The 27,480-nt window shown below is 56.3% G+C and overlaps 1 protein-coding gene across 2 annotated transcripts; it reads left to right on the plus strand.

Annotated features, from left to right (window-relative positions):
• Positions 1–1,862: 1,862 nt before the first annotated feature.
• Positions 1,863–21,344, plus strand: SLC6A7 (solute carrier family 6 member 7). 2 transcript variants are annotated; one of them, XM_041747032.1, is made up of 14 exons: positions 1,863–1,975; positions 7,576–7,759; positions 9,415–9,546; positions 9,733–9,967; positions 10,436–10,574; positions 12,054–12,188; positions 13,204–13,307; positions 13,438–13,562; positions 14,231–14,343; positions 14,577–14,708; positions 15,171–15,270; positions 15,466–15,566; positions 16,107–16,274; positions 19,660–21,344. In XM_041747032.1, exons 1-14 carry the CDS (start codon positions 1,943–1,945, stop codon positions 19,867–19,869), a joined length of 1,911 nt encoding a protein of 636 aa, XP_041602966.1. In that variant the 5' UTR covers positions 1,863–1,942; the 3' UTR covers positions 19,870–21,344. The 2 variants fall into 2 exon arrangements, with proteins under 2 accessions (XP_041602966.1, XP_041602967.1); XM_041747033.1 differs by lacking the exon at positions 1,863–1,975 and adding an exon at positions 9,122–9,200 and having other exon boundaries at positions 7,661–7,759.
• Positions 21,345–27,480: the final 6,136 nt, after the last annotated feature.

Consider the following 27,480-nt stretch of genomic DNA (forward strand, 5'->3'; position numbering starts at 1 on the left):
CCCAAGCTGTTGGAAAGAATCATAAGTTAGATACTGGATATAATCCTTCATCCAATGAACACAGTAGGGTTCCAAGAAGGCTTCTTCCATTCACATTCATGCCTAAAGGGCTCTTTCCTCCTGCATCTGGAGAACCCCTAGCCAGCCCTTTGAGGCCAGGTTTGTTTTTTTTTTTTTAAGATTTTATTTATTTATTGAGAGACACACAGAGAGAGAGGCAGAGACATAGGCAGAGGGAGAAGCAGGCTCCCTGTGGGGAGCCCGATGTGGGACTTGATCCTGGACCCTGGGATCATGCCCTGAGCCAAAAGCAGATGCTCAACTACTGAGCCACCCAGGTGTTCTAAGGACATGCTTAAAGGAAGGAGCAGCTGGGTGGGACCTGGGGAGGAGAGGTGGGCCCAGGACCCAGCCAGGCCCTTAACCCCTCTTGCTTCCTTCTAGGCTCCAGGGGTACGAGAGACAACAGGCCCTTATGCTCACTCTCCCCAATGGGTTGTGGCTGATGGTAGGGTAACCCACTATGTTCAGGCACTATGGCTTAGTGACTGAACTGGGACACTGGAGTGAAAGGGGCATGATTTGTAATGCATATGCCAGATCCACTAGCATATATGAGACCAATGGGCATGAACACTCAAGCTAATAATTTCCTATTCTAGTCACAGGCTCACACAGACCCTCACAAGGCCTTGATAGGTCAGTCAGGCACAGCGTCCCTGATGGCTCATTTTAGAGATGTGAAATTATAACATTCCTGGGGTCATACTGGTGGCTAAGAACCCGGGTGATCATCTAAGTCACAAGCCATCGCAACACGGTGACACTTGCCCTATCTGTTCTTGCCCAAACCTCCCTGTATCTCTTTCATCCCAAGGAAAGGAGAAATGTTCCAGACCACCCAGAAGGTCCATGAGGCCTGACTCTGTCACTGGTGTCGTGTCACTCACTAGCTCTGTGACCTTGAGTGAGTAACTTAACCTCTTTGCTTCAGTTTGCCCATCTGTAAAATAAGGATGATACCATCTGTCCCTCCAGGTCACTGTGTTGAGACAATACGAACTGGCCCAGGATCTGGTACAATCAATATTGGTAGATTAGGACGATTGAATAAATACCTGATTCATGGCTGCTGTTCCTTTTGTTGGCAAGAGTGGGCAACTCATAGTCAGTGAATGTCAACTGAGCCCCTACTATGCGCCTTGCCCTGCACTACATGTTTTCTTTTTTTTTTTTTTTTTGCACTACATGTTTTCTAGGCACAATCTCCCTGGATTCCTCACCTTATTGAAAGGGTGGTAAGATTCTTATCCCCATTTTCCAGATGAAAAGGCAGGGGGGGTGATCTTATTTAACGTGGGCAAGGTCACACAGCAAAGAAGAGGAGGCACTGGCTTGGCGGAACCAGGAGCGGGCTGTTAGTGTCCATGCACGTGGCCTGCCCTTCTCATTGCCCAATGGGAGAAAGGGGGGCCCAGAGAGGGCAGGTTACTTGCCCAAGGTCACGCAGGAGACGGTGGCCGAGGCCTCCAGACCTCCGAGGGTTTCCGTCGCGGACCCCCCTCCTCCTGCGCTCGGGCCCCTCCAATCCGCAGCTCTGCGTGCGGGGGCGCGCGCATCCCCCGGCTGTCGGTCCGTCAGCCCGTCTGTCTGGGTGTCTACGCGGGCGCAGCCGTGCACCCCTCCCCAGGCTCGGGCGCTGCGCAGGGAGAGGCAGGGCGTCCGCAGCGCCCAGCCCGCGCCCCACGCCCCGCGCCCCGCGCCCCGCGCCCGCAGCCGCCAGACGGCAGCGCCTGCGCCCGCGCCCCCCCAGCCGGTGCGCGGGAGCCGCCGGGGCAAAGTGGGCGGCCGGCCGGCGGCGCGGTCTCGGGCTCGCTCGCTCGCTCGCTCTCGGCTCTCGGGGGAAGCCAAGCCGGGGAGCCCCGGCAGCCCGCCCTCCAAGATGAAGAAGCTCCAGGGAGCTCCCCAACGCAAGGTAGGGCACGAGGATGGGGGCGCACGCCGGGGCGGGGGCGCACCTGAGGGAGGGGTGCAGAGGCCCGCCCCCATCCAGGCCCCGGGAGGGTCTGAGAGGGCTCGGGGGAGGCCGGGCTGAGCTAGGTCGCAAGGAGGGGCGGGGTCACAGCCTGCCGGGGGTTGGGGGGGGGTGGCGACGCGGCCTTCCCCATCTGGGGGTCCGGGTGTGGTGTGATGGGGCTGGGGCTCTGTGGGCTAGGCCCTAGAACAGGTGTCTGCACCCCCAGGAGGCACGGGGTAGGGGTGTCTGGGCCGGGCGCCCACCCTCCCCAGTACTCCAGCCGTTCCCCCCAGGGGCTCATTGGGGTCCGGGCTGTGAGCAGAGCTGAGCGCCAGCCTCTAGCTGGACTAATTTCGGGGGTGGGGGGCGGGGAGCCGCCCTGGTCCTCCTGCGTGCGCTCTACCCTGAAGCAGCCTCGCGGAGCCAGCAGGGGGACGCTGTCTTTCCTGCCCGGGCTTTTGCCCTGCGGGGGGGCCGCCACCTGCTTCCTGCCCATCCGCTTTAGCTCCCCCGCTAAGACCCCAGGCTGCCCATCAGCGGGGCTGGCCGGAGGCAAGGGCAGGGTGGGAAGAGAGGGAGACCCACGGGATCTGGGGGTGGGGTGGAAGCTGGCATGAGAGAAGGGCCAGCTCTGTGCTTCTGGAGCCCTGGTGGAGACCACAGCCCCTCCCCACCTCTCCTGTGGGGCTAGACCCCCGAGCCAAGTAGCCTGTGGGGGCGGGGCATGGGCAGGGAGGAAGAGTATTGGGTCAAGTTTTCTCGCTTTTGGCTTAGAAGTACCAGTCCTAGCCAAGGAGTCAGAACTCCTGGGCACTATGTCTGCAGATACCACTTACCCTGAGACTTTGGGCAAGTCCATTCTCTAACCTGGACTATCATTTGATGATCCAGCTCCAGTATCAAGGCACCAAAGCAGGCCCCGCTGTTCCTGAGTGGGGCCTGGGGGATGTGGTGACCCCGCAGGGGCTGGTAGAGGTAGATGGGAGAGAGGACTCTGAGGGGCTGGTGTTATATTGACCACTTCCACCCCCATCCCCCTCCCTCCTGCCCCTCATTCGAGCCTTCTCGCCCAGCTGGCCTTCTCCCCCACCCCGCCCCACCCTGCAGCTGGGTGTAGAACCACCGTGATAAGTGGGTCTTTTTTATTCATTGACATGAGTGACTTCTTGGGGCTGTTTATGGTCTCTTGGGTCTTCTTGGGTCCTGCTCCCCACTCTTTTCCATTTTCCTACTCTCTCCCCTTTCTCTCCCCACAAGAGCTGCTGTTCCTCACTGCCATAGGGCCACACCGTGTGTATAGCCACGTTCTGTAAAGCCTTACCTGGGAGCTGTGTCTTGTTATCCCCACTTTATAGACAAGGAGAAAACAGACATAGGGTATGCAGCTTGCTGTTTTCCCAAAGAGGGGCTGAGCAACCTAGGACCATCAGGGCAGGGTGGGGCCACCTGGCTTCAGTGTCCTCTCCTTGGTCTCAAGGTGAAGGGGGCAGGGAGGGAGGAAATGCCAGGTATCAGCCAGGGAATAGCATTGTTCAGAGATGAGCCCTGGGCTCGAAGTCAGGGGTGTGGAATCTGGTTTTGCTCTGCCCTTATCTTGCTATTTGACCTTGGACTCATCCCTTCCCCTCCCTGAGACTCAGTTTCCTCATCTGCACAATGATGAAGTTGGACTCCAAATTTCTATTGTCTCTCTCATCCTGCAGAAGGTCTGAGAGCCTTGGCTTGGGGCAGGCTAACCTCTCCCAGAGCCTGCCACTGCTGGTGACCTACATCTGTTGGTCCCTAAACAGAGGGGGTGCAGGCCTGACAAACTCAGGATTACGTTCCTGTGTGACTCGGGATAGGCAGTGGGGAGTCGGAGGTGGGATCCTTCACGCCCAGGCGGAAGTGTGAAGCGACTCACCGAGCTTCCAACGCTGCCCCATTGATTTGGTTACTTGTCTCCCAGGCAGTCCCATCCTCTCCATGCGCCAGCCTCCTGGGATTCGGCCCATGGTGGGCTTGGGGGCTCCGGGTGGTCTTGGGATTGGCTTATCTTTGGAGGACCCAGTCCCCTGTCCCTGGAGCAGGAGCAGGCTTCCCTCTGATTGGGGGAGGAGGGGGACAGAAAAGCTGGCAGCATCCTGCTCTTGGAACTCTTGTCACCATGGAAACAGAGAGCCGGGACTGCTCTGTGAGCAGAGAAAGGGCAGCAGCTTCTCAGGAGGGATCAGAGGAACCTCATTACCGGGCCCTCCTGCCAGCTGGCCTGACGGGGCTGGGGGGCTCATAGGGTGGCCGGCCTGCCACGCTACCCCGTCTCAGGGGCCGGTGTCAACTGGCTGCTCCTCCATCCCTCCCGGAGCTCACCTGGCAGGGAGTGATTCCAGGGGGCCCGTACTCACCCAGCCAGGGAGGAAAACTGTGGAAGGGTGCTCAGAGGGCTGGGGCGGGTTTCAGATAGGTCTGGGGGCTGCTGCTACCCTCAGCCCAGCATTTCTGAGATCACCACAAGCCCAATTACTGGAAAAGCAGCTTGTTCACGTTTATTATCATCATCTCCATCACCCATAGTTATGCCAGGCTGTCCCTGTTATCACTGCCCTTCTGGCCAATAGCCAGCCTCAGGCAGGATCGTCACCATGGTCGCCACTGTCACCGAGAGCCAACCAAGACTGTTACCCCCAAACCCATCACCTGACCCTGTCACCGCAGCTGGATGCTTCCAGTCCTATGACACCTGCACTCTCCTTCCACCTCTTTATCCCGGCAATGCTCACAGGACAAATGCCCGGCAAAACCCCCTCTGTCACCACCCAATTTGTGCATGGACACCCACTTGGCTGGTGCCAGGAAGAGCAATTTTAGGGGAAAAAAATACCTGGTCAGTAGCTGATTCCCGAATCCCTGTGCTAGGAGCCAATCTGGTCTTCAACGGCTGCGAGTGTCTCTAGCTGAGGGTCTGGTGAAGCTTGCCTCACAGGCCATTAGAGCCAGAAGACTAATAGATGGACCTACATTTCTCGGAGTAAATCTCAGCATGCAAGCTTCTTAAAACCCTTTTCTTCAATAGAATTGCAGAACACTGTCTATTCTAATCCCCATTTAGATAGCCCCAGTGGGTATTGATGCATTAAAGGATCTGACAAGTCCTGCAACAAAGAAAACTGTTTTGCTTTGTGTTAATCCAGTGTTCCCCCAATTTCTTTGACTCAAGAAGAAGTCTTGAGCGTCTGTGAACATCCCAAGGGATGAGTTTTTGGAAACACTGATCTATTAAATTCCCTCAGTTTCGAGATGGGGAAACTGAGGCCCAGAAAACTCTTCCCTCAAGTCACACCATGAAGTGGCACAGACTTGGGACTAGAATTGTAGTCTCCTGACTCCCAGTCCAGAGGTATCACTGTTTTCTCACCACTATTCCTCAGTAGAGAAGCAGAAGGGTCCTTTCTCCTCTCTCGGAACAGTGATGTAATTAGACAATGGGCTTTCTTTCTTTCTTTCTTTCTTTCTTTCTTTCTTTCTTTCTTTCTTCTTTCTTTTTTTTAAGATTTTATTTATTTATTCATAAGAGACACAGAGAAAGGCAGAGACACAGCAGAGGGAGAAGCAGACTCCCTGCAGGGAGCCCCATGTGGGATTCCATCCCAGAACCCCAGGATCACTCCCGGAGCCCAAGGCAGACATTCAACCACTGATCCTCCCAGGTTCCTGACAGTTGGCTTTCTTTGCAGTTCCGTCCTTCTCTGCCGTGGGTTTGAATTTCAGAGGCAAGTGGGAAGGGCATGGCTAACCCTTTCTTCTGACCCATTCCAGGAGACACTTTGGGGAACTGCTCTCTGAATTTTAGGTAGTTGGCCTGGTGTCCTTGGGCTTCCTTGCTGGCCCTCAGCTTGAGCGGCTCACAGATGTCCTAACTCATCTGCCGGGCCAGCATTCCGAGCAGCTGGAGGAGAGCCTCCATTTCCCAGCCCCAGTCTGGAGGGAGAATGCCCAGTGGACTTCTCCACCCTCCTTAATCGCAGGCAGGGATGTTAGGGACAGCTGGCTTCCGGTCCCCTCTGTGCATGCATCTCTCCTGCAGTGACAAGAAGATTAGGACTTTTGTGAGATAGATCGGAATTCAGTAGCCTCTTCCTGATGTTGAACTAAAATTCACAGTCCTCTGTAGACCTCCTTGAGCCACCAGAGCATAAATCGAATTCCTCCCTTGGGGTAGCTTGTGTTCCCTCCAAGTCCTCTTCTATCTGTGCTAAGGGCCCCTACTTCTTAACCCTTTCCTCCTGTGACTGCTTCTTCTGAGCACCCTCCTGTCTGGCCACTTGCCCTGTAGACATGCTCCAAGCTATCTGTGTCTTTCTTAAAATACCATGCCTGGAATGGAATAGCAAAAGGCAGCCCTGGAGGTTGGAGACATGAGCTTCACCACTGAGAAGCTCTGGGCTTGAGAACTAGCTCTCCACCAGCCAGCCTTGTAAAATCTCGGGTATGTCCTGACACCTCTTGGAGCCCCAGTGGTCCTCATGATTAAAATAGGACCCAGCAGCCTGGCTGGCTCACAGGTTTAGCGCTGCCTTCAGCCCAAGGCCTGATCCTGGAGACCCGGGATCGAGTCCCACGTCAGGGTCACTGCATGGAGCCTGCTTCTCCCTCTGCCTGTGTCTCTGCCTCTTTCTCTCTGTGTTTCTCATGAATACATAAATAAAATCTTAACAAGCAAACCAGGACCAAGAGGTGCCTGGGTGGCTCAGCTGGTTAAGCATCTGCTTTAGGCTCAGGTCATGATCACAGGGTCCTGGGATGGTGCCCCTACATTGGGCTCTCTGCTCAGCAGGGAGTCTGCTTCTCCTTCTCCCTCTACTGCTCCTCCTCCCTCTACCCGTCCTTCCTGCTCATTCTCTCTCTCTCTCTCTCTCTCTCTCTCTCAAATAAACAAATGAAGGAATGCCTGGGTGGCTCAGTGGTTGAACACCTGCCTTTGGCTCTGGGCATGATCCCGTGGTCTGGGATCGAGTCCCACATTGGGCTCCTTGTGGGGAGCCTGCTTCTCCCTCTGCCTATGTCTCTGCCTCTTTCTGTGTGTCTCTCAGGAATAAATAGGTAAAATCTTTTAAATAAATAAATAAATAAATAAATAAATAAATAAATAAATAAATATAAAATCTTTAAAAAATAAAACAGCGCTTAAACAAGTACTTAGCTCAGTGTTGTTCTGAGAATGAAATCAGCATATAATAAGAGCTCAGTACGTGGTAACCATTATTAAGATCATCGTCATCGTCATCAGCATAGGACCTCCCTTGATTTGACCTCTGTGTCAACTGAACTAAGATCAAGCTGGCTTTCTTTGTGCCTGAGCCACCCTGCTGGCCTCATAAGTCTGTAGTGACCTGCAACCCCCAGGGGCTCCTATGTATAACGGGAAAGCCCAGGTCAGAGCACTTGATTTCCTCACCCAGGAGAGTATCTCCATATTCAGCTCTGTTTGATTTCATATTCTTATTTTGGGTGTGGGGCGGGATGTGTCACAACCTGGCCTCTTCTTTCTCCCTCACCCCTTTGGTCTCTTTTACTGGCAGCCCATTACCCCAGACCTGCTGATGACCCCCAGTGACCAGGGTGATGTAGATCTGGATGTGGACTTTGCCGCAGACCGGGGCAACTGGACGGGCAAGCTGGACTTCCTGCTGTCTTGCATTGGCTACTGTGTGGGCCTGGGGAATGTCTGGCGGTTCCCCTACCGAGCCTACACCAACGGAGGAGGTAGAGGCCCGAAGGGCTGCTTGTGGGGCATCTAGGCTAGTAGGCCAAGGCTTGGGGTGGAGTGAGTTTTTCAGTGGCATTGGCCACCACCTCCTAGATGGCCTTGAGCGGAATTCACTGAAAGCAGTGACATGGGGCTGGGAGAACTGAGCTCTCTCTGCCTTGTCTTTTTTCATCACCCCAACCCCTCCTCTCTCTCTCCCATGCCCAGAGTGGATTCCCACTCACAAAGGCTGCAAAGCCTGGGCCCTGAGTGATGGGCAGAGAAGCTGCCTCTGCTTCATGACAGCAGGCTGTACCTACCTGCCTGGCAGTGATCACTGTGCTCTCAAAGTTCTCCCATCCCTCCTCCTCCCCTACCCCCTTCAGGACCTCACTCCATCCGTCATTCCCACTTGTGAATCTTCAATCTGTCCTCCTCTCCTGGTTCCTTCCATTCAGACTGCAAACACCAAGTCCGTCCCACCTTAAACCAATCCTCTGTTGTCCCTGCTTTGCCATCAAGTGACTGATCTGAGTCTTGTTAACAATAGCTGGGGTTGAGCACTCACCATCAGCCAGCCCCAGGCTTGGTGCTCTCACTTAACCCCGATGACAACCCTCCTGGGCGGGTACGGTTGCCCTGATGTGACAGACAGGGCTTGGAGAAGCCAGGTTCCTTGTCCAAGGTCACCCGGTGGCCGACCCAACATTCCACCTCCAGGACTACTTTGTCCAGAGCCAGTATGCTCCCACCACCCACCCTCGAAGCCTCCTTCCATCTCTGCCAAACTCCTGGAAGAAGCACCTATTGGCAGAGCGACAGAAATAGTCTAAATAGGAGATGAGGCAAGGAAAAGATGAATTGCTGTGACCGGAAAGTGTGAGACTGGAGCTGGCCTCTGATGCTCTAGGAACTCCATAATGGCCACAGTCCTGTCTGCTCTCCCTTTCCCTGGCTCCCAATTCTGTTTCTCTCTCAGTGCTGACCTCATTTTTTCCTGGGGCCAGCTCCCTCCTTGCAGGTGGGGGAGGGAGGTGGCCACAGACAATCTACAATGACTTCATCCTCAGAGCTGTTCTCTCTGAGCCCGTCCATATAGGATCTCAGGGAAGGTGTCTTAACTGGCCTGGCTCCCTGAAGGGGTGGCTAGTAGGGGGCTAGCATGACCGACAGCCCTCCCAGAGCCTGGTGGGCAGTTTTCTAAAGGAGCTGGCTGCCAATAGGAGAAGCCAATGGGGAGGGGTGTGGGGCACAGGGGACGACTGGTGGCAGCCGCCAGCACCTAAGGTGGCGTGGCAGAGAGGACACAGGGAGGTAGATTAGGGCCAGATCCTGAGGGCGTTTGTTTCCTACTGAGGAGTTTGCACTTTCTCCGGCAGGGCATTCCCTCAAGTGTTCCTTCACTCACTCAGTGTTTGCTCTGAGCCCAGCCCTGCCCCGGGCACTGGGGCTGCAGAGGTGAGTAAAGCCCCGCCAGCCCCCTTAGCCCTCAGTGATCTGATATATATCAGTCCCAGTCCACAGGAGAAGGACTCCGTGGGGTCGCAGGTGTCTGCCATCAGGACGGGGGCGGGGCTGGGCTTCAGAGGAGCTGACCCACCTGAGACCTTCGCCGACCACCCTCCTCCTCCTCCTCCTCCTCCTCCTCCTCCTCCTCCTCTTCCTCCTCCAGGCGCCTTCCTCGTGCCCTACTTCCTTATGCTGGCCATCTGTGGCATTCCTCTCTTCTTCCTTGAGCTCTCTCTGGGCCAGTTCTCCAGCCTGGGACCCCTGGCCGTCTGGAAAATCAGTCCCCTCTTCAAAGGTGAGGCCTCGTAAGTCATGGCAGGGGTCCTGGCCTGGGGGAGGCAGGGAGGTTGCCCCCATGCCTCAGCCCTTCTAGGCAGAGAGGGAAGTGAAGCCCACAGAGGGAGGATGGCTCCTGGAGGCCCCACAGCCTGGCCCACAGGAAGGCCTGACCTGAGGACAGCCCCCTCTCCTGCACGCCCAGGTGCCGGCGCGGCCATGCTGCTCATCGTAGGCCTGGTGGCCATCTACTACAACATGATCATCGCCTACGTCCTCTTCTACCTCTTCGCCTCCCTCACCAGCAACCTGCCCTGGGAGCACTGTGGCAACTGGTGGAACACGGACCTCTGCCTTGAGCATAGAGGCTCCAAGGGTGGCAATGGGGCCCTGCCCCTCAACCTCACCAGCACTGTCAGCCCCAGCGAGGAGTACTGGAGGTCAGGCCACTGCCGGCCCAGCAGCTGTCTGGGAGGGCCCCGAGCTGCCGGGGTGGGGGGTGATGACAGGGGAGTGATGACAGGGGGTGATGACAGGGGCCAGCATCCCCGGGGGGCTCAGCTTGTACCTGGAAGGCCGAATCCCGGTACTGGTGTTAGGTGGACTCTGGCTTCTAATCCCAGCTCTTCACCGACCAGCCGTGTGACCATGCACAATGTATTTGGCTTCTGATACTTTATCTTTGAAGTGGGTATGATAATAGTATTTCTGAGGGTCGTTGTGAGGCTTAAAGGAAGGAAGTATAAATTGTGCCACCAGCCTATTGGATAATCATGCTCAGTAAACACTGCTGATAATCGTGATGCTGATGACACCAGTAATAGTAACCTTGCTGGCCACAGCTTTACCCCATGCCCGTGGAGTGTGGCAGGGTGACCAGAGGACACTCAAATCTTCATCCCCCACAGCCGCTACGTTCTCCACATCCAAGGCAGCCAGGGCATTGGCAGTCCCGGGGAGATCCGCTGGAACCTCTGCCTCTGCCTGCTGCTTGCCTGGGTCATCGTGTTCCTCTGTATCCTCAAGGGTGTGAAGTCCTCGGGCAAGGTGAGCCCTGGGGGGTCCTAGAGGCCTGCGGGGCTGGGAGGGGTGAGGGCTTCCTGGAGGAGGCAGCAGGGCATGGACTGAGCCTGAGAGGATGAATTGGGAAGAGGTTGGGAGTGGGGGTGGGGGTGTGGAGGGTGGGAAGCACTGCCTGAAGAAAGATTTGGAGGTAAGGATGGACGGTGGCTAGGCTAGTTCACTGGTTCACTAAACTGGAAACTTGTCAAGGACGGACCTCTCTGTTACTCAAGTTTGTACCCTAACCCAGTGCTTGGCACTTTGAAGAGGCTCTGCAAGTTGGCTTATTGGATGCTTGGAAGGTGGGTCTAGGTGTCGGTACAAGTGACTAGAGCCCATTTGGTCTGTTGGAAAGTCCAAAGCGTGTGCTTCAGGTACAGCTAGTCTAAGGATTCAATGGGTGTCATCAGGAATATGGTTTTCTGGGTCTCTCAGGAGTGCCTTCCTCCAGTTGGCTTCCTTCTCAGGCTTCATTCTCCATGAGGGTTCCCTTAGCAGCTTCAGGCTTCCATCTTACCTGCCTAACCAAGAGTTCTCTCTCTTGCCCCAGTTTTCAAAACCCCTAGAACTGAGTCTCACTGTGTAAGCAGGGTCATGTACCCATCCCTGAACCAGTCACTGTGTTCAGGAGGGTGGGGTGCTGTACTTGCCTGGGCCTCGTCATATGCCCATCCCCGGAGCTGGGAATGGAGTCAGCCCCAGCTAGGGAAAGTCAGAGGATTGGTATCTGAAGGAGACCAGCTGGATGCTAGGAAGACAAAACCACAGGTGCCCACTTGAGGTTATGAAGGGTGGAAAGGACCATGAAGCTGACTTAGAAAGACTTGGAAGCCTTCTGAATGGTTTACTCAATCATTTATAAATTAGAACTTGTCCCTGTGCAAAGTGCTGAGAAGTGTCACCCACGAGGAGTGGCACCAAAAGAAAGATTTAGAAAGGTAGGGTAGAAACCAATTAGAAAGAGAGAAGTGATCAAGGTGCAAATCCGGGCAGAGGGAAACTTGAGACCTGGTGGTGTTTACCAAGGAAGTGCCTGGAGGTTTGGGAACAGATGGAGACAGGGTAGGGGGGACTTTGGGAATGTGCAGTGGCAGATGACCACACAGGATGGGTTGCATGGGCTGGGGGGCGAGGGAATGGGCATATGGCAGGAGGAGAGTCTCATAAACCCTAGACAAGGCCTCCAGGCAAGGGCTGAGGGTGGCCTGGAGCGGGGCGCAGCAGAGCTGGAAACAGGATGGGTTGGGGACACCTCAGGAAGCAGTGACAGGGTTTTAATGAAGGATCTGTGTGTGGAGGGTGGGAGGCGGGGAGGGAAAGAGAAGCATCATAGATGATGGCTGTTCTCAGCTTGGCCTACCCAAAGGTTGAGGAGGCGAGTTAGGTAAGACGGGGATTTCTGGAAGAGGAACAGGGTAGAAGCAGGGTCCCCCCTGCCTGCCATCGCCACTTATCACATCTCAGGTGGTGTATTTCACGGCCACGTTCCCCTACCTCATCCTACTCATGCTGCTGGTCCGAGGAGTCACGCTCCCAGGGGCCTGGAAGGGCATCCAGTTCTATCTCACCCCTCAGTTCCACCATCTGTTGTCTTCCAAGGTGAGGTTCTCGGGGCTGGGGCGCAGAGGGAGGGATCAGGCCTTAAGCCAGGGGGCAAAAGGAGGAGGGCCCCCTGGAGAAAAAGAGGGCAGCGGGTAGGAGTCCTCCGCGTGGTGGGCCCTTGGTACCACACTCTGTGCTCAACACTGTGTCTCTTTCATTTCTTATTCTTCTACTTCAGAAGTAGACATTATTCTGGGGCGCCTGACCGGCCCAGTCAGAGGAACAAGCAACTCTTGATCTTGAGGTCATGAGTTTGAACCCCACATTGGATGTAGAGATTAGTAAAAAAATAAATAAACCTTAAAAAAAGTAGACATTAAAAAAAAACATAGACATTATTCTCCCATTTTACAGGCAAAGAAACTGAGGCCCAAAAGAGTGATAAGCTTAAGGTCCCATGGCTAGGGAGTGGCAGAGCTGGAGCTCCAACCCAGATGTGTCTGACTCCAAACCCCAAGGAGGACATTAGTAATGACAGAAACAGTGCTGCTGACGGCTAACATTTCTTATTTGTTAAGGGACGAGTGCCTGACCCTGCCCTAGTACTTGGCACGTAGGTAGTCATGAATCCTTACTGCCACCCTATAAGGCAGCTCCCCTTCCTATCCCTGCATTACAGAGGGAGGTCCCAAGGCTCAGAGAGGAGAAGCCATACAGCCACAAAGGAGGGAATCACATTGAGGGCCCTCCAAATGCAAGGAGGAAGTAAAGGGGTTCCATGGGCTCATTGTCAACATGGATCTACTGAGAATTTACATAAGACACGACTTCCTTCAGAATTGGACCCACCTTAGCGATCATCTAGATTCTGGATGGGGAAACTGAGGCCAGGAGAGGTTTTTTTTTTTTCCTCCTGGCCTACTCTGGGCCAGGCTCTTCACCACGCCGTCCCCTGGACCTGTTGGCTAGCTCTCGCCCCCCTCCTCCCTCCTCTTTCCTTGGCCCCCTGGACATGGCTGTGGTGTGCCAGCCCCTTCACTTTGCTCTCCCTCTGCATTCTTCCCTGCCACAGGTGTGGATTGAAGCTGCTCTTCAGATCTTTTACTCCCTGGGTGTGGGCTTCGGGGGTCTGCTCACCTTTGCCTCCTATAACACGTTTCATCAGAACATCTACAGGTCAGTGCAGCCTGACAGACCCTGGGGCCGGAGCAGGGAGGAGAGAGGCTGGCCAGGGCAGGCCTTGCGGGGTGAAGGCAGGGCCCGCTCACTCCGGCCTGGGCTTGTGTGCCTGGACTTCCCCTGGCAGAGACACCTTCATCGTCACTCTGGGCAATGCCGTCACCAGCATCCTGGCTGGCTTCGCCATCTTCTCTGTGCTGGGCTACATGTCTCAGGAGCTGGGTGTGCCTGTGGACCAAGTGGCCAAAGCAGGTGGGCAGGTTGCCCAGCGCTGGTGGGTGAGGGTGTGTGTTGGGCACAGCTGGGGCTGGGCAGGGGTCACACGTGTGGACCTGCAAGGTTGTGGATGGCTGTGGCCAGTGTGTGTGGGGGTGTGCGCACATGCAAAGGAACGTGTCTTACCTGGTCTCTGGGTGTCCAAGTGCAAAGGGTGTGGGTGGGCAACCTGTGTCTGCAGAGAAATGAATTTCTGTGCGAGATTGTCTTCTGTTTTGTTACATCTCAGCAACTCGCCTTGCTTGTCCAAATGAGTCATTTCCTGTGTCAAGATGTCTTGTGCCAGTGAATGGATGTGAATCAGTGTCCTGTGCCAGGATGTGTCTAAGTATGTGTGGAGTGGGATTGTTTGTGTAAATGATGGTGTACATAAGTGTATTCAAATGAGGTTTCCTAGTGAGTCTTGTGTTTGTGCTCATTATTAATTCATTTATTTTATCACTCTGTGTTCATTGCACACCGGCAATGTACTGGCCTGTGTCCTAGGAGTTAAGCGTTACAAGTGTGCAGTCAGTGTGCATCTCTGGGTTTGGTGACCCTAGTGTACCCAAGTGGGTGTAAGTGACCCTCTATGTTTGAGTGTGCCTGCGGGGGCCTACCTCGTGCATGCCCTGGGCTGCTGACCCTTTCTGCCCTTGGCCCAGGCCCCGGCCTGGCCTTTGTCGTCTACCCACAGGCCATGACCATGCTGCCTCTGTCGCCCTTCTGGTCCTTCCTTTTCTTCTTTATGCTCCTGACTCTTGGCTTGGATAGCCAGGTGAGCCTTGTCTGTGCCGGCACGCACCTTGCGGGGTGATGTGCATCTGTGTGTGTCCCTGTGTGATGTGTGTCTGTGTGTCCACATGTGATGTGTTATGTGTATGTGTGTGTCTGTGTGATGTGTGTATATCTGAGTGTGTGTGTGTGTCTGTGTGAGTTTGTGTGTCTGTGCACGTGTGTATGTGTGTGTGGTGGGGCAAGAATTCTGACACCTCCTTCTCTCCTCCCCAGTTTGCCTTCCTGGAGACCATCGTGACAGCTGTGACGGACGAGTTCCCATACTACCTGCGGCCCAAGAAGGCTGTGTTTTCGGGGCTCATCTGCGTGGCCATGTACCTGATGGGGCTGGTCCTCACCACCGATGTGAGTGCAGGGAGAATGGTGGGGGAGGCAAGGCCAGGTGCCTGCAGCAATGTCTGTGACTACTCAAGGGGCCACCTGCTTCTTCCTCTTTGGGAGGAGGCTAGCCCACCCCAGGCTCTCTCCCCCCGAGGCAGCTTGGCTCTGTGGCCTAGAGTCCTGGCTTTGAAATATAAAAGACCTGGCTTCAAGCCTGGCTCCTACACTTACTGAAGGACCTCAGGACAAGTGGCTTTACCTTCCTCAGCCTGTTTTCCCACCAATAAAGTGGGAGCCTACATCTAGGATCATTGTGAGGCTCCGATAAGATGATGTGTATAAAGGCTCAGTGGGTGGACAATGGTCACACTGTCATCATCTTGCCATCACCTGGCTGCTTCCTGTCCACTCCCTGCCTGGAGAAGGGATTGCACGAGGGAGCAAGACTGGGGTGAGGGAACCCCAGAGCTGTGACTTGTGTTCTAGGGAGGCATGTACTGGTTGGTGCTTCTGGATGACTACAGTGCCAGCTTCGGGCTAATGGTGGTAGTGATCACCACATGCCTCGCCGTCACCCGGGTGTATGGTGAGAGGGGCCATGGGCTAGGGAGTTGAGGTTCCCCACAGTGGGAGGATGGGAGTCTACTGTGGAGCACCCCCCTGCACTGGGTCCCTGCTCCCAAGGGCCGGGGTCTCCAGTGGGTGCAGTGGGGTGGAGGAGGGGCTGCTGGTGCTCCTGGGAGGTGCCAGTGGGGCCATGCTCCTGTCTTCCCCTGTGCAGGCATCCAGAGGTTCTGCCGAGACATCCACATGATGCTGGGCTTCAAGCCGGGCCTCTACTTCAGGGCCTGCTGGCTGTTCCTGTCCCCGGCCACGCTCCTGGTAACGGGTGGGAAGGAGGGCTGCCGGCTGGGACCCAGGGCTGAGAGTAGGGTCCCCTTCTGGGTATTCAGGCTGGTAGGACTACCCTGGCCCAGAGTGGACCTCTGTCAGGGCTGAGGGGTGGGTGGGCATGGGGATCTTGGTCTACTGCCCTCCCCCTTGATGCCCCCAGCTTTTGTGCTGGGCCTACCCACACGTTCCGTTAGCAAAATGAGTGGGGCTTTCCCTGGCTGCAGGGCCTTAGGGCTGGGGCTTTAGGCTGGTGTGTTGGTGTGTGTCTGTGCTTCTCGGCCTTGGAATGGGAGTTCAGACACAGGCTGTCTCAGGAACGGGGTGTTTCAGAGCTGGGCTATCTCAGGCCTCACAAAGGCTCCAAGGATAGATGGTCTCAGGTTCTATACAGCTTAGGACAGGCTTGTCTCTGACACTGGGTGGCTCTGGGCTGAGCTCTCTCCAGCCTTCAGGTAGCTTAGACCTGGGTTATCCTAAGCTCCGGGGCCTACCAGAAGCCCACCGTCATGTTGGGGCCCCCACCCACAGGCCCTGCTGGTGTATAGCATCGTCAAGTACCAGCCCTCAGAGTATGGCAGCTACCGCTTCCCAGCCTGGGCGGAGCTGCTGGGAATCCTGATGGGCCTGTTGTCCTGCCTCATGATCCCGGCCGGCATGCTGGTGGCTGTGCTTCGGGAGGAGGGCTCACTCTGGGAGGTAAGTCTGCCCCGCCCTTGTCTGCCCAGCCCTCCTGCCCTGGGCCCACCTGCTAGAACAGAAAACATCTGCCCCAGCACCTTACCCAAGCCTCACGGGCTTTTCCAACTAGTAGCCTGAGCTATGAATCTTCTCAGACCTGCTTAGAAAGAGGTAGGCTCAGGGGGCTTAGGGTCCTGCCCCTGGCACCCGTGGGGCATCTGAGGTGGGGGGAGCCCAATCCAAAGACCACAGATGTCAGCCAATGCCTGCATGTCTTGGGGAGAGGACAAGGGAATGGCCCAGGGTGCCACTGTGAGTGGGGCAGGGGTCAGGACTTGAACTCTGGTCACCAGCCCAAAGCTCCCCTATGGAACTCAGGGTCAGAAGGCAACATGGGGACCCCAGAAGGTGAGTTGTCACCCTTCTCTCTGCTTCAGTGCATGGGTAACCTGGGAATGGGCTGGTGGTGGGAGCCCTGCCCACAACAGGCTTTGTGAAGAAATCCAGAAAGCAGAGGATGCAAGTTGTCTGGGCATGGGGATCTGTAGGTCTCAGCACAGGGGAGTGGGCCTGTCGATGTGCCATGATGCTGTGTGACCACTGCAATGCTCTGCCCCTCTCTGAGCCTCACCACGTTCTGTACCTCTGAGGCCATGGGTGTGGCGTCCCTCCGCTGGGGAGAGGCTGTCACAGTGAGCAGAGCTGAGTGAGCCTGCTAGGGTCCAGAGAGAGCCTAGGGACCCCCCCCCCCCCACACCCCATATATCCCATCAGAGGTATGCTGGAGCCAGCTGGTACTGGTTCATGAGAGCTAAGAGCTAAATATTCAGGGATGTTGTGAGCCAGTTGTTAAACCATTGGTTACTTGAAAATGACCTTGGCGGGGATATTTACACCACTGGGATTGGCTGCAAGGCAAGTGCCCCTGTGCCCCTCCACCCACTGCCCCCAGCCTGCCTGCCAGCACCCTAGTGTGCCGACTCCCCGGGCTGCTACACTGCACCTCCGCTGGCCCTCACCCCACCTTCATATCTCCACCTGGAAAGAGGCTCAGGGCAGAAGTGGGCTGTGGCAGCACCACCCAGACCACAGGGCAGTCCTGGGGTCCAGCCCTGCTCTGTGGACACAGAGCTGCTGTGTGACTGGGAGCTAACCTCTTGCCTTCTCCCAACCTTGGGAGCCCCACCTGTGCTACTAAGGGAAACTTGTCTCCTTGCTGGAGAACCAAGGTGTCTGCAAAGGGAAGGAGGAGAGGGGTGTTGCCCAGGGTGGGGGCCCCCAACAGTGCCCCAGCCTCTCTAAGCTTCCCTCCTGCCCTGCTGCTGCAGCCACCAACAACCAGGTGGAGGGCCATGCTGTTGGGTGGTGAGCACCGCAGAGGAGTCCTTGGCCGGCTCCAAGTACCAGCTCCAGAGACCAGGGCTTCCAGCACTGACACATTAGGAGGAATCCTGGGTCTGCCGTTTGCCAGCCGTGTGGCCTTAAGCAAGTTAATGCACCTCTCTGAAACTTGCTTTTCTCTGTCCTTAAAGTAAGGTCAGTGATTCCTCCCCTAAGGGTTGCTGTGAGAAGAAAAGAAGCTCATCAATGTAGTGAGGAATGGGAGGGGCAGGAAAGCAGAGCATTTTAAAAGTTTAGGATGGAGTCAGACCGCCCAGGTTCAAACCCCAGCATCACCAGTTCTCAGCCGTGTGACCTTAGCCAAGTTCACTGACCTCGCTGAACTGTACTTGCGGATGCGATCTGTGGGGGTGGAGCGTGAAGGTCATAATGCCCCTGTCCCAGGGACACTGTAAGGATGAAGCAGCCCACACTTAGCACAGGGCTGGGACACGGTGAACGTGTTGTTCCCCACCAGGGATTCTCACGGGTGTGATTTTGCTCTCAGAAGCCATTTGGTAATGTCTGGAGGCATTTTGCTTGTCGTAAGAGGATAATGTGCACAGGGGATGCTACTGGCCCCCAGCGGGAAGAGAGCAGGGATGCCATTAAACATCCCCCAGTGCGCAGAGAGCTCTTACACAGGGACTCTCCGGCCCAAAATATCCAGAGCACTCAGGTGGAGAAGTGTTGGTCTAGGCTCTAGCGTTCAATTGGAAACAAATCTAAGTCCTTGATCTCAGGGAGCTTGTGTTTTAGTGTGGGAGACAGACAATAAACAAATACATAAAGATAGTGGTAAGCGCTATACTTTAATGATAAATAAAAAACAGAAACGAAAGCAAAGTTTAGGAATAGAGAATGAGGGAAGGTATTTTGGCCAGGGTGGCTGGGAAGACTTCTGTGAGGGGGTGACAGACACTTGGTGAAACCAACAAGATGATCTATGTGGATGTCTAAGGGGAGAGCATTTTAGGCAGAAGGACAATCAGTGCAAAGGCCCTGAGGCAGGAGAGGCTGGCACGTTTGAAGGTGGCAAGGAGGTTGACAAGACTGGATCAGTGGGTGCCGGTGGAAGAGTGGCAGGTGATGAGATCAGGGAGGTAGACAGAGGCCAGGACATGGAGGCTGTGGTAGGCACTTTGGGCCTTAGTCCAAGTGAAATGACAAGCCAGTGGCAGGTTTCTGAGCAGGGGGGTCACGTGCTCTACAACGGTAGCAGTTCAGTAAGTGTCACTATGCTTGGAGTATGGAGCCATGATAGACCCTGGGCTAAGGACACCGCACACATATTCCTCCTTGAATCTGCACACAGTAGGCTCCACTTAATGTTGGTCGTCTATCCTCCTTGAAGGGTCTGGGGCTCTTCTCCCCTCAGGGCAGGCAGAGGGCTTTGGGAATGTGGTCTGGGAAGGGAGGAACCCTAGAACGTTCAGACTTAGTCATTATCTTAGTCACGTCGCTCCTTCCATGGAAACTGGGGCTCGAGGGGGAAAGATCAGCCATCAGAGTCAGAGCGAGGCCAAATGTGAGACGCTTGGAGGGTCAGCGACAATCCCTGCCTCAGGCTCCCAGCTCATGGCTCTTCCCCTAAGCTCCCAGCTGCTTAGGACTCAGCAGTTAGGGGAAGGGACCCAGAGCGGGCTCCTGGATTGGCTGGCATGTATTCATAGCAGCACCACTTACCGGACCCTAGCCTGTTCCCAACGCCCTGCTAACTGCTCCATCTCCGTGCCTCCTGACAACCCTGTGAGGGCATCATGATCCCCAAGTTACAGAGGAGGAAGTAGAGCACGGAAAGCTTAAATCCCATGCCCAGAGGCCACCCAGCTTGCAAGTGACAGAGCAGGACTCTCATCTGGGCAGGTGACTCATTCGCCTGGGGAGGTGCCACTGCCCTCGCCCCCCCGGGATCGTGGCAAGGGCTGACCAGGTGATGTGGTTAGGTCTCTGCGGGTGCCTGGCCCCCGGAAGCACTCCGTGAGCGCCGCCCGTTCTCACCGCTGTCATTGCTCTGCCGCAGCGGCTCCAGCAGGCCAGCCGGCCGGCCATGGACTGGGGCCCGTCGCTGGAGGAGAACCGGACTGGCATGTACGTGGCCACGCTGGCGGGGAGCCAGTCGCCCAAGCCATTGATGGTGCACATGCGCAAGTACGGAGGCATCACCAGCTTTGAGAACACTGCCATCGAGGTGGACCGCGAGATCGCCGAGGAGGAGGAGTCTATGATGTGAGCCGGGAGGCAGGCGGACAGGAGGCCCTGCCTGCTGCAAAGGGTGGCCGTGCCCTGCGGGGTGCTGGGAGGCCCGCGGCAGAGGTTGCCACAGTGGGTCCCCAGTGCAAGTCCTTCCTTGTGGCCTCTGCCTCTCCTGTGTCTACCTTCTCCACACACGCACACAAACCCACTTGAAGCTCAGTCCTCATTCTGCAGGTGGATGAACTGTGGCCAGGGAGGAGGGACTTGCCCAAGGTCGCATGGCAGAGGAGACTGGACCCCAGGTCTCCTGGCCAACTAGTTCCCTTTCTTACCTGGAAGCTGGCATCGTTCTCGCCTCTCTGTTCAGGGCCCAGACTCCTCTCTTTTCTAGGGGAGCCTGCCCCACACACTTCAAACAGCCAGAATCCCGAGCTGGGCAGGGATGCTCGGGGTGTGGCGAGGCCCACGAGGCTCCCCGGGCACCGAGGGTTCGCAGTGAAATGAGAGAAAGAGCCTATGGGCTCCCATGCCAGGGCCAGGCTTCCTGAAGGTGGTGAGGTCTGAGGGCCCTGGACAATGGGAAGTTGGGAGGATGGCAGGGTGTGGAGGCCCCAGTGTAGCCCCTGGGCTCTCCACCACCACTCGGAGCCCAGGGCAGAGACCTGGGTATTACTAGGTTACAGCAGGGTCCAGGGGGCAATGTTGAATGAGGGGGAGGGGAGTAGGGGACAAGGGGGGGCAGGGGTTTGCATGATCTTGTCGCGCTTTAGATAGAATATCTTTCAGGGTCAGTGTGCAGGGTGGATTAGAGGGGACAGGGTGGCGGTGGGAGGCCCGTGGAGAGGGGCTGGTGGCCTGAGGGGCTGGGGGTGGGGAAAGGAGGAGGTCCCCACACTTTTTTCCCCCTCCAGAGAAACAGTTATTTTATTTTGACCCCACACTTCTAAGAAGGGCCCTTGGCTTCCCTCACTGGACCCCGTGCCCTCGGGTGTAGGGAGCGCGGGCGTGATCAGGACAGAGGACCAAGTGGAGAGGTGGGCGTGAGGGGTCCTAGTCAGGCCCCAAAGCCCCTCCACTCCATTCTCCCTGTTCGGGTGGACCTCACAGTTTCCTCTGGCTCCAGGCACTGCTGGGAAATTGGCCTTTGCCGGGGTCAGCCAGGGCGACTAGAAGCCTTGGAGGTGGTCTGCACACACGACATCTGTCCTGATGCTGCACACTCTGCTCGGGGACGGGGGTCCCTGGGCCCAGGCATGAGGGTGGAGGCGGAGAGCCAAGGGCAGCCAGCACCTCAAGCCTGTGGCCAGAGGCCTTGGCATCTTCAGCCCTGGGCACAGGAGGGCTGTCCTGGGGTCCCCCCTTCCCTGAGATGCAGAGCTTGCCAATGTGCCCGGGCGGGGCAGGGCACCCTCATGGGCCGCCTGCGCACCCCCCTCCCTCCAGCCGTCTCCCCAGCCTGTCCGTGTTCTGTTGGTTTACTGTTAATAAACACCAGTGAGGTCATCCTTCCTACCCCTTCTCCTGACTGCCGAGAACCGTGATGTGGGCAGCACAGGGGTTTCCAGCTTCTGTGGGACGGATGAGGGAACCGAGGCTCTGCTGTTCGCTTTCCTGGCTCTCCTGGCTTCTGACACTTGCTGTCCCATTTCTCTGTGGCCACAGTCGGTCAGGGGAGTGGGGTTGGGGAAAGGGGGGCGAAGATGAGGAAGCCCTCCAAACCAACTTAGCCCCCCATTATACATACAGACAAACTGAGGCCCTCCAAGGCAGGGAGGCCTTGCTCACAGGTACCCAGCGAGGCAGGCAGAGCGGAAGGCAAGCCCGGGCAGCTGACATTCCCCTTCCCAGCTGCAGCTGCTCCCAGCCTTACCCCAGGTGTAGCCGGGGCTGGGAGACCAGGGTGGGGAGGAGCCCCGAACCTCCCAGGCTGGAAGAATTTCCTGGTGCTCCCCACCCCCTCCTGGCAGGACCTTGCCACATAAAAGAGCCCCAGGGCCTTTCAAATGCAAGGCCCAGGTGTTTCAAGAAAGGCTTTGATTGGGGGTGAAGAGGAAGGGCTGCTGCATATTTTGGATATTAATAAATTTCCCCTAACAAAGGGCCGGGCCCCCTCCTGCCCCTCTTTGTTTGGGGCTTTGGGGCTTTAGATGGAGGGAAGCATGGGTTTGCTAATGTGCTGAGGATGCAAGAATGGACTTCCCAATTCAAGATGCCTCTTCCCACACCCTGGGGGCAGGCTCCAACCGGGCTAGGGCTACCTGGCCGCTGGCTCAGGGGCCCCATCCCCAGGAAGAAGCACTCTTCAGGCCCTCCTGGCTCTCTCTGGGACAGACCCCAGGCCATGGTCCTGTGAGGATCCCGCACTCAGCCTCTTGGCTGCAACCTGGGGTCCTAGGGGTTGGAATGGGCGATCCCGGAAGCCTGGGCCTCTCTTCTCCTGGGTTCCGTCTGTAGTTGGAGGATTCTAGGAGTCTGTGGGGCCCACCAGCTTCACCTCCCCCTGCCTCACTTCCCCTGCCTTGCTTCCTCTTGCCGCTCCTCCACTAGTTCACCGCCCCACCGCTTGGGCCTGAGGTTCCTGGTCTGTCCTCCCTGGCCCCAGTCTTCCAGTGTCCTGCTTCTCCCCTTTCTGCTGCTCCCAGATGGCCTGTCCTGTCCCATCACCTCCCCTCCCACCCCTGCCTCCGCCACCAGCGCCATCTCCCCACGGCCCCCATCCCCATCCCTTTATTGACTCCAGGTCTCCCTGGCTCAAAACAGACCCCAACCAGGCCCCATGGCAGTGGAAACTCACTGGGGACCAGGGACACCCCCCCCTCCCCCCGCTGCAGGACTCCATGGCAGTATAGTGGGCCGCTCAAGGAAGACCCTGTTTGGAGCAGAACCCCAACCTGGAATCCTAGAATGCCGTAGCAGGTGACAAACCCAGTGCCTGCAGAGCAACCAGGCGAGCGAAGCTGTAGGTATGAACAGCAGAGTAAGCAGTAACTGACCCTTAGTGAGTGTGGCAGAGACGAGTCAGGGGTGGGGACCATGGTGCCCTAGAGAAGACAGCATGCCTCTCTTCAGGGGCCCAGGTTGCCAGATACCGCAGCTTTTTAAGAGAAGTTGGAAGTTTGGACTTTTGTAAGAGATTTCCCATTTTATTTATCTTTATTTTTTAAAAAAATATTTTATTTACTTATCCATGAGAGACACAGAGAGATGCAGAGAGAGAGGCAGGGACACTAGCAGAGGGAGAAGCAGGCTCCATGCAAGGATCCCAACGTGGGACTCGATCCTAGGTCTCCAGGATCAATCTGGGCTGAAGGCAGGCGCTAAACTGCTGAGCCACCTGGGATGCCCAAATTTCCCATTTTTATTTTATTTTTTTATTTTTTTAAAAGATTTTATTTATTTATTCATGAGAGACACACACACAGAGAGAGAGAGGCAGAGACACAGGCAGAGGGAGAAGCAGGCTCCATGCAGGGAGCCCGACGTGGGACTCGATCCGGGGTCTCCAGGGTCTTCCCTGGACTGAAGGCGGCACCAAACCTCTGAGCCACTGGGGCTGCCCCAAATTTCCCATTTTTAAAATGATGAGCAACTGATTGAAAAGAAGTGAAATAGCATGGCTCCCTTAGGGTGACTCGGAGGCCCACTGCTCTGCAAGAGGCAGGGGGTTAGCAGGGCTGTGTCCCACGATGAGAATGTCCTGGAAGCTGAGGCCAGGCCCAGAGTGGGCCTGGGCCTGGCCTCACTCAGTGCTCTGCTCACCTTCTCATAGCTGATCTCTCTATGTCCATGGACTCCTGGCCTGAGGATGCAGCATATGTGCCTGGCTCAGGTGTGGACAGGGCGTCCTGGGGCTCTTCATTCCTGTTCCAGGAACATTCTAGGACTCATCAGAGATGGTGTTCTCTTGGGGGGGCATTGGGAAGCACTGAGTGGGGCACTGACCACCTGCAGTCACTTCCAGCCTATGATCCGTGGGAGCAAATATCTGGGAGGCTGAGGGGGAAAGACAGGGGGGAGGACTCCATACCACTAGAGTCAGCCATAGTCCCAAAGTTAAGTGAGGGTGAACAGACAACAGGGGTTCCACCGGTTACCTTGTGTTTGGTTCTCAGTAGGCCCCGCCCTCTGTGTTCCCCTCCACCACCCCAGCCAAGTTCACCTTGTATGGTGCCCTGAGCAGGCCCAGGCTTCTGCTCCAGTGTCTTCCCCATTCACCCATGGGACTCCAATCCATCCTTTTAGGTCTGTCCTCCATATACCCTCCCTTCCCCACCAGCTGTGGGTTCCTGGAGTCTTCAGGGATCTTGGCTCAGTCCTACACCTGGTGACCTGAGACAGCTCAGCTCAGCCTGCATAGGATGCTCATGGCCTCCAGAGACAACCTATTTTATTTCTGTGCAGTTAAGACACTTCTAGCACTCTCCCTGGACCCCAGAGCAGCTGGGCCCACAGCAGGGCATTGTGATGGGGGGCTTGTGCTGCTCAGCCACACAGACCTGGGTTCATTCCCAGCTCTGCCCCTCCCTGGCTGTGTGGCCTTGGGAATGCACAGTGCCAGCTCACAATTTTGCACCAGCAGCAACAACTGAAAGCAGTATGTTGCCAGCCCTTGGGACAGTGAGCAAAGAGTTAAAACAGCCCCAGCCCCTAAGTTTCACGTGACCCTGGGCTGCTGAGCCTACGGTTTTGTGGTGGACACTCTGCTCCAGACTCATTTTTTGCTGGTGGCTCATGGAAAGTTTGGCTCCTTGAGCTCCAGGCCACTCCCTCTGGGGCCTGAGGCCTTGCTGACGCTGGTCCTGCCCTGGAAGGGCGTCCAGGGCTGCCCGCCCGCCCCTGGATCCTTGGCCAGCACTCCACCCCCTCCCTCCCACCACCCCCACCTCTGTCTCCGCTTGACTTCCTGCTGCCTGACCCTCTCCCAAAGGACAGGGTAGCAGCCCGCCCCCCTTGGCCAGCTGAGGCCTCCTCCCAGCGCCCCATCCAGAATCGCTTTCTATTTGAGGGAAGGAAAGCCTCTTCTCCTGATGTCCACAGCATCTGTGAGCAGCATCCCTTTGAGAACCATAGCCAACAGGAGGCAAGGCAGGCTTGGACTCTGCCAATAAGAGCCCAGTCTTGGCTCTCCTGTCCACTGACTGGGCAGCCGGGCTGGGTCTGCTGCTTGATCTCTGAGCCCCAGTGTCCTCATGTAAGATGGACACAGTGGCTTTCCACCTGCAGGGAATTAAATGAGGTAATATAGGTGCTCGGTGCATTGTTTTAAAAAAAAACAATCAGTGCTTAGTGGCAGCTGTGGCTGGTTGAAGCCCTGCAGGTGGGATGGTTCTTAGGAGCCTGCTGTCTTCTAGTACAGATAAAGAAACTGAGGCCCAGCTCCTGCCTCCAACCAGCAAAGGGAGAAGGAAGGTGGGGATCTGTGTGCTTGGAGCCAGGGTCAGGCAATGATGGAAGCCCACAGACGAGTTGGCATCTTCCAGTTCCATGGCAAGATGCCTTGGAGGCTGGGCCTCGGTGTCCCCATCTTTCAAATGAATGGGTTGGAGAACCACAGAGGGGAACAGTGCCCATTCTTCAGAGCCGGGTTTTGGGACTGGCCCCTCTTGCTGGATGGAGTTAATGATTAAGAATTCTGATGGTTTCAAGAATGGACTGTGAGGTCCCGCCAAACCAGCAGGAGGTGGGGATGCGGGATGCGGTGTAGGATCAGGGGCAGCACTAAAATCCTCCAGGCCCAGAGACTAGCTTTGACCTTGACTCTGCTGACCCAGGGTCAGGGTCCTACAGAGTTATAGGAATTGGGGTGGTGGGAGACAGGGGCAGGGGAGGGACCAATAGTCAATATTGATCTAGCTGAATCAAGGGAGTGGATGGGGAAGCAGGAAGGCTGGGGTGGGGCTTACTGGTAATTAGTCTTCCAGCTCCCAATGTAGCTGTGGGAACCGGAGAAATGGGGTGCTTGGTGCAGAATTCCCAAACTGAGCACTTACTGTAACTCCAGCTGCCTGGAGGACTGCCCAGGCTTAACGCATCCTGTCCTCTGAGGGTAGGGTCTAAACATCTGTATTTTTAGCCTATTCCCTGGGTGATTCTGCAGCAGCCAGCACAGTTCCCATATTTGGGAACCATAGGTTCAACCCCCTCATTGTTAAATGAGAAATCTGAGGTCCAGAGAGGGAGAGTAACTCAGTCAGGGTCACACTGGGAGAGAATGATGATAACTCTCCCCTTTTTCTTGGGTGAAAGGAAGTATGCTTCTAGATCGCTCCATCCATCCCCCAGTTGTGGCCCAAAGCCCAGGAAAGGATGGTGGGGCCAGGATGCCCAGAGGGAAGTGGCTTCTGAGACCCTGGGAGGTCCAGGTAGAGAAGGGAGGGTGGGGTTTGTCCCAGGAGGAAGGACAAGGAGCAGGGGCCATTCCCACAGGACTGGACCTGCCCCACCCTGCCCTGTGCAAACACTCCCGGCACCTGCTGGAGAATGTTTCCTAGAAAGTGTACTATGGCACAGTCTGAGGAAGGCCATTTCCATTCCTGAGGACCTACCTGTGCGCTGGAAAACTGGTCCACAACAAAGGAGATTTGGGACACACTTGGCCCTCTGACACTGTGGCCTCCCACAGCCTCCTCCCTAGCCTCATCTCTCCCTACCCCTACCTGATCCACTGTTCTGGGTTCTCAGCCTTTGCCTTGCTTCCCCTCCCCCCTCCCCCCATTTCACCCTGCTGAGCAGGTGCATAGAGCCTCCCAGATTCCCGGTCACCCCCATGTTTCTGCTCCTCCTTCTGGTTCCTGTGCACTTTGCACCTCCAGGTCCAGCCTCTACCCTGGCCCACCCTGCACTTTGCTTCTCCACGTGGCTCTCGCTCCCTGGGGACAGGAGACAGGTCCAGCTCGTCCCTGGGCCCTACTCAGAGTCTGGAAGGGTGAGGGGGCATTGCTGTGTTCTGAGCGAGAGGAGGGAGTCCGTGGGTGTCATAGTAAGTGGGCAGGGGGGAGAAGGAGCCTGTGGGTGGAAGCTGGAAGGGACAGAGGGTCAAAGAGAGGAGATTCCTAAGAACACGAGTCACAGTTTGCTGCGAGTGCAGAGGCAGGAAAACATGGACCGGGCCCTGGAGGCCCTGGAGGGACCTCTGGTTACATCCCACAGGAAGCCTCTGCCTGAGTCTCTTCCTCTTCAGGACAGGGCTGTTCTAACGGACACAAGAGGTATTGTGAAGGCGCCCTGTGAACTGTAAAGGGCCGTGCTCCCGTCAGACAACAGCAACGTTTTCGGTGGAGTCTGCACTTTCTGAGCGTTAGAGGCTGTACCTGTTGAAGCCAACTGGGAGCTGGAAGCCCAGGGCCCGGCAGCCTCTTACCTGCTCCCGCGCTGCCACCTGCTGGCGAGTATCTGCAACGACAGCAGGAGCCTTCCCGCCGGACCGCAGGCCCTTCCTCCCGCCGGCGGGGCCGCTGTGGCCGCAGATCCCCCAGGGTGCAGGAAGGCGGGGCTGGGAGGAGTCCCCGCGCTAGCCCGAGCAGACTCCAGTGCAAGAGTGCAAATGGAAGGCCCTTCATCCCTTTGCAACCCACACCTTGGCCCTTCACAGCCTTGGCCTCTGCTCTCACTGTGAAGGTCCTCGTGTGTGCAAGGAGCACACGCCTCC

This window comes from Vulpes lagopus, chromosome 3, assembly GCF_018345385.1.
Source record: "Vulpes lagopus strain Blue_001 chromosome 3, ASM1834538v1, whole genome shotgun sequence".
In the NCBI taxonomy this organism is placed as follows: domain Eukaryota; kingdom Metazoa; phylum Chordata; class Mammalia; order Carnivora; family Canidae; genus Vulpes; species Vulpes lagopus.

Coding starts and splice junctions, on each gene's coding strand:
- SLC6A7 (XM_041747032.1), top strand. CDS start 1,943: ATGAAGAAGCTCCAGGGAGCTCCCCAACGCAAG. Junction 9,547..9,732: donor AATCAGTCCCCTCTTCAAAG/GTGAGGCCTCGT, acceptor CTGCACGCCCAG/GTGCCGGCGCGGCCATGCTG. Junction 16,275..19,659: donor AGGAGGGCTCACTCTGGGAG/GTAAGTCTGCCC, acceptor GCTCTGCCGCAG/CGGCTCCAGCAGGCCAGCCG.